The 12,595-nt window shown below is 40.6% G+C and overlaps 1 protein-coding gene across 2 annotated transcripts in view; it reads right to left on the bottom strand.

The window, feature by feature from the left end:
* The window catches only part of stk32a (serine/threonine kinase 32A), a 61,119-nt gene that overhangs the window by 29,160 nt on the left and 19,364 nt on the right, over positions 1-12,595 (bottom strand). For both annotated transcript variants that reach the window (XM_080482741.1, XM_080482740.1), the window contains one exon: positions 10,005-10,178. In XM_080482741.1, the coding sequence (XP_080338867.1) occupies positions 10,005-10,178 (174 nt within the window). The remainder of the gene's footprint in view (positions 1-10,004; positions 10,179-12,595) is intronic.

The raw sequence follows: 12,595 nt of genomic DNA on the forward strand, positions 1-12,595 counted from the left end.
GCTAAGTCACCACAAACATAAATGCCATGGTTGGTTTTGGATCATATGTCCATATTGTTCAATGTTGGTGTCACAGTGTCGGTGGCTATTCCATTCTTAACTCTTACACTGCCGGTGATATGAAGGCGCTCGATTTCCTGGTTTCACTAAAATCATACTGGCCTCTGTGAAATTATGATGCAGCCCAAATGTAAACCTGAGCCCAGGCACAATGTCAGAAGTGGTGCAGCCAGACGGGAGTGTAGCAAGCTGAGCGCATGAACGCACAAGCTGCAGGTCTCATTTCAAATCTTGAGGGATCGCTTGAAGCACTCCTTATTTATGGCAATTCATATGGCAACATACGGGTCAAGTTATTAACTGATCACAGCCACAGGTTTCTCTGGGTACCCTGTTTTTCTACCACAATCCAAAAAACATGAATTTGAGGCAACATCCAGCTCTCACAGCCAATCAGCTGGTATTAGTTCAAGTAACTGTGACCCCATTGGGTAAAGTGGCAAAGAAGATGAATACCGTAATTTCCAGACAATAAGCTGCTACTTTTTTCACACGCTTTGATCCCTGCAGCTTAAACAATGACGTGGCGAATTTTTGGATTTTTATGGGTTAACGAGCTTCATGCTGCCATTACATGGGTGATGCCTTCAGGCGCATTATGGACTCCGACCGGCGCACTCAATAGTCCGGAAATTAAGGTAATATGAAGAGTAAACATAGACACTTTAAATAAGTCAGCCCCGCAAAAAAAACATTTGCTTAAAAGTAGTCAATATTTCATAAACCTCACAGACAGAAAAGCCTATTGTTACAGATTGTATCAATGAGCACAGTTTCTCAGTTTCATGATCCACAAATACTACAAATGCTACCACTTTTTCTTCCACTGCAGTCAACATAAAAGAGTTGGCGAGCAATTACAAACAGAAGTCTTTCTATCAAAAACAGTCATAATGAGAAGTAGGTCAGACTGTACTGATATCTGGGAGAAAGAAAGCACTGAAATTCACTGGATGTTTTTTTTTTTTTTTTAATGAGTTGCCTCTACAGTTTTCCCATTGTGCTTTTTTTTTTTTCTTTGCAGCAACAGGAGGGCTATGATTTTTAATACGGCATATAACGCAGAAAACCTGTTTGCTCTTTAGACTATGCTTACAAAATGTTAGTGGCTGCTTTTATTCACTAATCATGATGGAGCTTTTATTTTAGCTGTAAAATCAAACGCTCAAGAACTATTTTGACAACTGCTGACTTAAAAAAGAAGAAGCTGTTTGTTGCTTCATTGCCTGCGATATCTGTGATGCACAATCTATTAGGGCTCAGAAACAGACGGATCAGTGGCAGGTCTGGTCGCACCGGGTCTGTGTGAAGATGTGGCTGCTCAGTTCCGCTACGATCCATGAATGGAAGGATTTCAAAGGGATGCCCCACAAAGGCATGGGAGTTAAATTACTTCTGTAGGAAAAGTAGGAACACAGCTTAAACCTAGACATTTAACTGTTTCATGTCGGCCAGGAAAAAAGAGCAATTAAGTCGAGCAGCTATGCATTTGCCGAGGAGCGGCGATAAAGAGCGATAGCATTAAATGTGGAGAAGTAGTGGGAATAGTGACAGTTGGAGAGAATCTATAGTGTTTCTCTCACAGGATAAATTTAGCAAAATTAAGTGGAGGAATGATGAGACAACTTCAGCTAAAAAGAGAGAGAGAGTGAAGCAGATAGAGAGAGCGAAGAGGACATTATGGATGGGAGAGGATAAAAGGGATAGTACTAACAATACAACTAGTGAATGATTGAGGGGAAAAAAATAAATTGGGGGCTTTTCTGATTGAGCGGGGCCAGGGTGGCTCGGTGGAAGCTGATCCGCTCGTCTTTTCTCTCAGTTGAATGGCTCTACAAGCTATTAGCAGGATCTAATGGCCTCATTACAGCTTGCTATCAGAGGCAGATCAGTAACTGAGCCCTGTACCTGGTCATACGATACTGCACTGATACTGGAGTGGGCCAACACACCTGAGAACGCAGGCTTACGCACACTCACACACAGGTCGGCTGCCCCAGCGCCACTCACTCTGATCGTCAGAAGTGTATATGAAAGCACAAACATGCTGACGCACCATGTGCAGGACAAATAACACCAGAAGTCAGCGGTTAAGTGGGACATTCTGGGTAGAGGCTCTCAGGGAAATTATTTAAAGAAAAAAAACACTACATGTGTTGTGTTTTGACAGAAAATCAAACAAATATCTCAAAGAGACCGTTTTTGTGAACCCAGAACATTTTCTGACTAAACCTTTCAGTAATGCAGAGTTGTGAGATGAAGCTGGAGGTCACAGAGAAAGACCTCAGACATGATTCATGCACGTAATAAAGGAGTGCGTGAAGCAGTGGAGGAAGGAGGGGATAAGGCGACACGGTGGCAGATGATCTACTACGGTGACCCCTGAATCACTCTCGGTGTCAAACAACTGACAAATATTCATCGAAAATATTAATTTGTGTTTGAAGACTACCCGTCAGACTCACCCACAGTACAGGCTCAGTCATGCCTGAGGCAGAACTCATCAAGTTGTCCAACCTAAGAAGCTCAGTCAACTATTATATTATTACTTTTCATATTAACTTGTACAAAAGAGGCTGAATTAGACACCATGCATTGTTTTCTATTGCTTTATATACTGAAGTGTTGTCTGGAGCTGGAGACAATCGTACTTGACTTTGGGCAATAACGGGTTCTACGCTGAACAGGTCACAAGTCCAGAGATACAACCCGAATGAGCTCAAAGGCACATTTGTGGAAAGTTGGAGGTAACAAGTATCCACAGGAAACACACACACATGGAGAACATGCAAATTCAACAAGGAAAGTCCCTCTGACCCTCTGGAACCTGGGGGCTTTCTCACTATGAGGAAAATCAACTACCGCAATCCAGAAATAAAAAGATTAAACACATGTTTTAACAATTCTAACATGTTTACTAGAGCTACATGTCCACTCCATTCAATACAACAGAAACACTTCCTACTCTGTCAACTAATATAGATATATTGTTAAAAAAAAAAGAGGTGACACTCGTCTCTCTAAATGAATATCAAACGCCATCGTAGTACATTTTAGAGACTCATACCAATTTTTTTCACAGCTGTTTCCATCCCGTAACTGTTCAGTTAACCCGTCAATACTCTAATTTAGTGTTGCTGAACAACTATTTGTTGCTATGGATACAGTTTAGGACCGATAATAGTTTCACAACCTAAAATATACAGATATTATACATCAAATTAAACAGGAGAACCTGGGCATCTATGTGTGCATGTATTTCGATCTTTAGATATATGAATAATCAATAGCTTTAGCAGTAAAAATGGTGTTACTGGTTTTCTGGACATGAACTACTAGTAGTTAATCACAGGTTCTTTCATGGCTCTGCAGCTTTCATCGCTCTCCTCCCCTCTGGAATAAAAGCAGAAAGCTGTTTGAGATTGTGCATCACGCTCTTTTGTCACAAATGAGAGTGAAAGAGCTCTTGAAGCCAAAGAAAGCCCACAGCTCAGCTACATCACACACTCCAAAAACAAGCCACACACACACACACACACACACACACACACACACACACACACACACACACACACACACACACACACACGCATATATATATACGCGCGCGGAGCCAGTGACACAGACCGCGTGCGTAGAAATATGCACAGAGATGCACACGCCATCCAAATCCCTCACTTCTAAGTACCCACACCCACGAGCCATTGAAGAAGAAGTCACACAGCGTCAGCCTTTGAACGTGAATTGAAAGCCCAACTCGAACCATTGAGGTTAAACAGCTCCAGTCCAACTAACCGCTGCATCTCTCACTAAGCTTTTATTTATTCTGTGAAAGGGAAAGCGGCTCAGACGAGTGGGATACGAGTACAGGTGTGCTGGTCTGTGTACCTGACTTCATTTTTCTCGCACATGAGTAAACAATCTTTTCCACGGTACGATGGCACCAGCGCCAGCGGGGAGACGATCATTCGTTATTCATTAACAAATACTGAGTGCGGCTGTTTGATGATGTTGGGCCTCACAAACCGCCGGTCTAATGTGCAGCTAAATTTTTTTGGGGAGGGTGGGATTGCCAAGTAGACGCTCCAAGCAGCCAGTTGGCACTAAAAGCTAAGGCCAAAAATTCACATCACAATTACCAGTGATGAATAATTCAACCAGACAGAAACATTCAGAGTGTTACAAAAAAAAAAAAAAAGTCAGCTCTCTCCAGCGTCCCTGTTTGGCTCTTTGAATCTTCATCATTGCCGTTATCTATCTCTCACTCTGGCTCATAGTCTACATCTGTATCTTTCTGTATACACTTCCTATTGCCAGTTTTTCCTGCCACAGACAGACACGTGACTTAGATACACAAGTAGGCAATTAGCAATCTTTTTTAGAGCAGACTTGCGAGTAAACAGTATATCATGTTCAGACTGAAAACCTCCTCCCATCCTTTAATCTGCTGTTGCGAGTCGGGCTGTGCTGAGGGAGATTTTCCACCACGATAATACTCAATTCAACATTTCAGGGTGAAAATCAGAGCGCTGGCACCAGCTGGCACCTTAATCTGCATTTATGAAATATGAACATATAATTTCTCTTTCCCCTCCCTCCCCTCCCTCCCCGTTCTTCTTCTTCTTCTGCTGGGAAATAAAACATTAACACACTCCATGAATAAAGAATACTTCACTTGAAGACATGACAAACGCGCCACATCTCAAACAGCTGATGGCGAGTAAAAGCAACGACTGTCGGCCTCTGTGTAGTCTGCATGCCGCATATAATCTCTTCCTTTAAGGACCATCCATGAGAGGACCCACTTCCTTTCACCTTCACTTAACCAGATAGGAGAATTGGGACCGTATTCCCCGTTGGCAGCTTGGCAAAAGGTCTCTCGAGGAGAGGGAAGGATGAAAGAGCAAATAAATTATTTGATGCAGAGCTGTGCTTGTGCCACTCCTTCTGAGAAAAAGGACAGGCCCTGCACAAGTAAGACTAAGGAATGAGCATGTAGGGGAGCAGAGCATGGGAAAGAAAATAAAACACAGTAGGTAGCAAAAACAACAGCACGAGAAAGGAGGAAAAACAGTATTGATAATGAGAGCGAGATTTTGAGGGAATGGTAGTGTATCAGAGAGGGAGAGAGGCTGGGAGAGGAGATGTGGAAAAGAGATAAGAGCCTGCAGAAGAGAATCCTTCTTTCAGTGGCAACAGCTTGGTTTCAGTATACCTTCATTTATTTAATAAAAGATTCTAATCTGAATAAACAGACTGGTCAATTTCCAAGAGTGACTAAAGCCTCTTTAAAGAAACTACACCACATCACTGAGAAAGTATATTATCTCTGTCGCTTTCTGCTATTTACTTTAAATTTCAGCAGCTGCAGCTTCATATACCTTCTGCAAACCCTGCTTAATTTGTTCACAGCAATGGCTCACCAAATAAGCCCTCACCTTTACTGAAAACCGTCTGGCTGACGAGTTAAGATCCGATTTTTGAGCAAACACTTCAATTAATCGGTGGCGTGTTTCCTGACAGAAACACTGCGGCGTATTGACCTGTTGCGAGCTGACAACTAGCGAGTCTTTCCATTACGAAGATTCCAGGAGGCAACAAAATGCACCTGAGGATTTCCCAAGAGATCGACTGTTGTTGATGTCAAAAGAGGTTGTGGTAAGGTGAACTTGCGCACAACCGTCACGACCACGGAGCGCCATTTATCTTTCCACTTGTTTAGGAGGGACTCATCAAGTCTCTGAAGATGTCATCTAATTGAGACTCAGTCCATTGGTAATAATTCAAACTCCCCCTGGAGTGCCGTGTTGAAACACTAATCAGGCTGAACCCTGAACGAGGTTCAAACAGTGAAGCCAAACGCAAGTGAACGCAACCACTCTTCTAAACATACAACGCTGTATATGTTAGTGCAATGTTGCACAATCAGTACCACCGATGGCCGAACGAGTGAAGAGTTCCACTATGACAAATGATCCCGTTGTATGTATGGCCATGCTGTATTGTCTTCTTGAAAATTAATTTCCATTCAATAACACGGTGTGGAATAAATAGACCTTTCCCTTGCATCATGCTTGATAACCAGAGTTTCCTGTGAGTCCCATGATGACACTGCCCCCGCCGTCGTTAACCACAGTGCCAATCCCCGTGGGATCGCTCATGCTCGCGATGCAATGGCAGAGCTTCATTACTGAAAATAATTAGTCACACTAACCACAGAACAATCTGTTGTTGTCACTGCTGATGCTCAGTTATTATGCATGATACAATACAGACAGTTTTCCTGTGAGATCCTTACTCATCAAAACATTGATCCAAAAATGGACAGTTTTGACAACCACATTGATTCTTTTGAATAAATTCATCTTTCTTTGCTTGGCGTTTAGCCAAGATGAGATCGATAAACTCTTGTTAATATCCGACACAAATCCCACAAGGATCAATATTGGGCTATTGCTGTTTTTGTGACATTAATAATAACGAGTCAAAGTTGCAGAGACCCTTGCGCCTCCCTTTTTTAACCTGTCTTCTTTAAGAAATGTATCACCTGCTGGCATTGCAACGAGATAATCAATGTAACTCCTCCACTGTCAGTGGTTTTAAAGTTGTGGGCAAGCCCCCATAAATAAATTGTGACAAAAAAGAAAATCATGTTGGAGACAGTCCTTGAAGGAATAAAAGTTCTGCTTACCGACCTTTAGTTAAAGGACCAATAATAAATGAAGCGTCAAATGATAATGGGGACAAAGTACAACCAAGCACATTCTGTCTTCCTCATGATCAAACTTGTAGATCACATAATTACCTTCTCATCCTCCGACATGCGACTGATGTCATTATCATCAATTGCTCCTCTCATTATCATCAGAATGTGCAGGAACCATCGGAAGGGGAATGTGTACATCCTGCATGGGTACAAATAGACCGGTGCATAGACCGCTGCCTACGTGCACAAATGCTATCAAAGGACTTTAAATGGATTTACTTGCTGTACCCAAGTCAGCACGTCCACATCTGAGGAAGGAAATGATGTATTCAATTTCCATAGAGATGAGCTGAGAGTTACTTTCAACTCCTCTTTCTATTTGATGCTAATGAATGCAGATTGAAAAGATGTTGATTCCATCTAAATAAACAACCCCCCTCCCCTCTAACCCCCCCCCCCCCCCCCCCCCCCCCTACCCCAACCCACCCACCAACCCACCCAACACCTGCGCATCAAGTGGCAAGTCTATCCTCTCTAGGACTAAAATAGAAAAACAATTTAAATATTCATATCCCCCAGTGGACTGAATGAATAAGCAAATTAATAATCCATCCCATTTCTCTTTTCCTGTGGAGGTTTAAGAGCATGGACAAGAGCAAGTAGCCTGCTTAATGTTAAATGGTGTAATTTGTTATCTGGGGGTGTTGATAAATTAGTTTTCTCTGTTGCAGTGATGTTTCCTATTAGTCATGATCTGAGAGAGCCTCTCTTTTTCTGTGTTTACCTCTTTGCTCATCTACCAGAGTACCAGAGTGGAACCAGAAGTCCTTCAGGCCAGAGAACATTTTTCTATCAGTCACTTGAACTGTTAAAGTAAACGTTCAATTTAAACACGAGTGTCAGCTCAATCTCCAAACCTTCTTCAGCACTCTTCAAAACCATTTTAGTCCCGTATATTTTTGGGGACACACTGACTGGAGGTTGGAGTCTTATGTTGTAGTAGCACTTCAGTAGTTCGTGCACTTATAATGTAGCTTCCCTGAAATCTGAAAAATCATAGCATCCCAGTGGTGATCACAGTCAGATCACAGCACCGGACTGCTCATGCACTATTCAAGTTGGCCATGTAAAAAATGTATGCACCTGTGGTGGAGTTAGGACTCATTTAAATCAAATCAAATCAAAAGCAAATCAAATCAAACTTTATTTGTAGAGCAGTTTTCATACAAAGAAAAATGGCAACACAAAGTGCTTCATATAAAATCGAAAAACACACACACACACACCCACACACACACACACACACACACACACACACGCACCACCAACCCCAACAAGAGGTTGACGAAAGACGAAAATAGTAAAACACATTGTGGCTTTGTATCAGCTCAGATCCTATTTTTGTAAGGAGAGCTGAAACAGATGCTTATCACTGTAGGATTATTATGCAAGTTACGGGAAACAGTGTTCGATATGTAACCAAAACTAGATTCGTTCCACCACCCTTCAGAGAGGTTTAGGGTTTGCGCGGATGCTGCTATTCGAGTCATGCCTGACTGAAATACCAGCCACCAACCGCAACAAACACATCAGTCAGCCAATCAATCCCAGAAAGATGTTTAACGTGGCAAAGCTGCTAAACTGAGAACATTTTACTGAAAGTAGCTCACGATGAATTAAGACAGTCTCATATCAACATCATGAGCTGTTAAGGAAAGTCTTAAAACTGTGTTTTTCACTTTAAATAACCAGTGAATGTGCAAAATCCGTCTATCTGCCAGAATGTTGCTTTTTTTATATAAGAAAAAAACTTTTTTTTTTATGTATTACATCAACTTGAATTTTCTATCCAAAAATATGTTTATTTGTATTATTTTATATAATTGCACAAATTGTTCTTCGTTTTACCTAGTATAGAGGAACTATTATTAATTAGCCCCCAACCCTTTCATTAAAAAGAAATGCTTCTCCCCTTTTTATTGATATATGTGACGTGTGAGGTCAGTATTGGCCTTTTCTTTCTAAGTTTACCTTTCATTATGAACTTGTATGTGTGAATGTGAATAACAATTTGGGAAAGTGCCACATAAGTGAAAGTGCTATATCTTATTTGTTATGTTAGTTTGGACATATTTAATGTAAAATAGGTCTTCGGGATTTCGTTTTTGATTCGTATTCTCCAAGTAAACAACGGATTGCTCACCAGTTACATATGACAGTGGTTAACAGCAACAATGTTTTTGTTGTGTTCGGTCAAATATTCTCTTTCTCTTCCAAATTAAACCGTGATATCACAGAAGAAAAATGAACTCTATCAAGCCACAGCGATAAAATGTAACCTGGACATAAAAAACATAAATTAACTTTTTTTCACTTAATTAGAGGATACTAAGTTACTTGTAATATATTGTGTTCAATGGGCAATTTTTTGGGGGGGGGGGGGGGGCTGGATCAGATTTCAAAGAAAATTAAAATTTCACAAAAACACTTTAAAACATGAGGTGTGAAATGTGCAAATTATTTTTACTCAGACATTGGATTGTGTCAAAAAAGACACTCAAAACGGTCTGTCTTTGAATAACCTTCAACCTGAGATGGAATTTAACGCTGACACAGGACTGTCTTTCACTGAAAGTAACTTTGTCTCGTAGTAATCTTAGTTGTTTCCTCATTTCAATATGAACAAAGTGCCTCTAACCAGTGCGAAGCTGTAGCTTAACCATAATACTTCACTTATTCCATATCTTCAATGGATTTTGGCAGTACTTTTGACTGTAACAATATATCCCGAGCTCTTTGAGTCACTTCAAGAGCTTAAAATAACGCCTGGCAGAAGCCATGCGTTTCTTGGCTCACGGAGTCGGTGGCTCTGCCATAGCAGCAGATATTTCTGCCTAAAAAGCACTTAACCTGCATTTTGTAAATTAAATAAGGCATCGATATAGCAGCATAGACAGAACTGGTGCATTTCATGATGCAGCTCTCAGTAAACTGTTGTGTCAGGTGTGACCTTCATGTCGAGGCATCTTGACCTTTTGGCACAGCGGTGGGTAAGTCATATTCGAAAAATGATATTGAAGTAGACAGCCAAAGAAGAAAGACCGTCGATGAAGTTTTTTGAGAGTATAAAAATAAGGGTACATAGAACTTCTCTGCTGTTTGTACCAAAACTGAACAACTCACACAATCTACATGCTTTAAGGTCGTCAGCCAAATTATTCTGAGGACAAACTCCTACCTGTGAATGATGCGCTTGGAGCGAAGGTACCCCAGAGCCAGGGCCAGTTCGCAGATGTAGAGCTTGACGGTGCTCTCTGAGAAGTGGACGTTCTGCTGGAGGTGGTAGCGCAGGTCTCCGCCCAGGAGTAAGTCCACCACCATAAACATGTCCTCCTCATCCTGGAAGGAATACCTGCAGGGGGACGACCAGTAAGAATGAAGGGCAATCACACGGGCCACAGGGACGTCGCGTAAAAAATAAATAAATGAAAAAAATAGAAACGAGGATGAATGAAATCATGTAGAAAAAGCAAAGGTTGAGAAATGCTAATGTAACAGTAGAGGGTGAAATGAAAGCTGAGTGTACAGAGGTTGAGCTGCAGGGTTTGTTTGAGCAAATGTTCCCACCAGCCATAGTCACCCTCCGAAATGGCCTTTTCTTTTTCTTTTTCTTCTCCATACAGCTACATTCTTACATGTCAAGTGTAGTTGGCAATCCATAGATAATATCTGTATAACTTCGCACATCTCTGTCAGAGCCTTTTCATGCTTCAATGCTTTGATATACACTTAACTACTTCATTATTTATCGTGTTGAAAACCTGAGCAAGCCTCCTATTACGCAATCACACAAGGAAATGTAAAGGTCAAAAATCTGCCAATAATATGTACAGAAAGAAAACAAACCTGCAGATGTGAATCATTACATCGATATGTTCCAAAAGTGACTAGATAACGAGAATATATCCGTAGTTCTCCTATAAACGTACTACAGCTTGATCCACAACCATGTTTTCTAGCATTCTGGATTCCTAAAAAAAAAAAAAACTGAAGACATCCATACCATCTCAACCAACTGACAATTGTTCATCAAATATATCGATTTGTGTTTAAAAAAAAAAACAATAAGCTAAGAAGTCTCCTGTGTTCTCTGAGACCAGATGCTACTTTACGATGTATGAATAAAGGAGAAGCAGAAGGGAAATACTCATCAAGGGGAGCACAAACGTAGTGGCTGAGTCATGCCTGAGGCAACACTCCTCATGTTGCCAAAGCTAACAAGCTAGGTACATTAGTTAATTAGTTAATTCTTTATTATTATATTGTACACATAGGATTATAATGCACGCCATCCACCTTCATACAATTTAAGGTTGCGGGAGACTTGAGCCGATCACACCCGAAAGACAACCACGCACATTACACACACTGGCAGTCAGAGGAAAAACTTGACTCGTCCAGAAAACATGAGAACATGCAAACATGGCACGGAAAACTAAGGGATACTCTCACTGTGTGGCAAGAGTGGTAACCACTCCCCTCCTGTGCAATCACGATACATCTATTTAACTACTCCACATTTTGCTTTGCATTTCTTATCCTCAAGGCCCAGTACACAGTGACTGCTTTTAGTGCATAAAATGGAGTAACATAGACATGATTCTGAATAATGTACCTAATTCCATGGTTTATTGAAAAAAATTATAATAAAAAAATAAATAAAAATGAGCAAAATACTGATATTGGCTATAAGTCAGATCGCTTCCGTCATACCAAATGATTATTCACTGGTGACAAGATTTCACCCCCCAAAAAATATAAAAATCATTAAACATGGACAGCAAAGCATCTATGTTTTATTAGAAATGTTATAAAACAGAAGTGAGACACTCAATGGGCACAAACATTGTCATTAGTCAGATACTAGCTACTGTTTTTCTCTTTTCTACAGTAAAAAGCAATTGAAGAGAGTCAACATGAAAAACGTAATCTCTACTGTGATTCCATTAGTGAGCAACAAATAGATAATCCAGGATTTTTTTTCATATTCCGCATGAACTGATGTGCAGCGTGTCATTGTTCTAGCATCAATCCCACTAATATCCGGTGTGTGAAATGTTTATTTACAGCTCCAGTACTGAGGAGAAGTCTACATTTAATTAAACAAACTGTATGCGAATATGTTTTTCCAATAAAGTTCAATAGACGAAACTATTTCTTTTGGTTTTTCTAGCTGTGCTGTTTTATGTTGCTTGAACTGCACACTTAACCATTGCTCCCCCACGTTTGTCTTTGTCCTCTTTTTGTGTCTAATGAATATTCTAGGTAATAATGCGACTTGCGGTCATCAATCTGTTCATCCATCAATTAGATGCTGACGTACACAGCAGGCCTATATAAGCACATTACGCAGTTCTCAATGAGGGGCTGCTGTTGCAAGGCTCTGAAACAAGGACAGCACTTTGTTTCACCCCACTTCTGCATGATGAGCTGTTCAGTTTCCTTCCAACAAAAAGCTCAATTATGAAAGAAATTATATTAAAACTGTTGCCAATATTTCCTTGCTTGATTTAAGCGTTATTCTACACAAAGACTGCAACATATTCCCTAACAGCAAGTTCATACCTTGAATAACATTCTAAAACTAGATCGCCAATCTCCTCATTCCCACCCATCCATCCATCAATCCATTCATGAATCCATCCATGATTTAAGAAAAGTTTTGTGTTTACACAGCAATGTTTTGAAAACACAGAAAAGGCAGAAATGCTGAAAACAACGTAATGAGCCACTTTGTTGTTTGTTTTTGTAATGAAACCACAGACACGT

This window comes from Lipophrys pholis (genome assembly GCF_963383615.2).
Source record: "Lipophrys pholis genome assembly, chromosome: 16".
NCBI classification, from domain to species: domain Eukaryota; kingdom Metazoa; phylum Chordata; class Actinopteri; order Blenniiformes; family Blenniidae; genus Lipophrys; species Lipophrys pholis.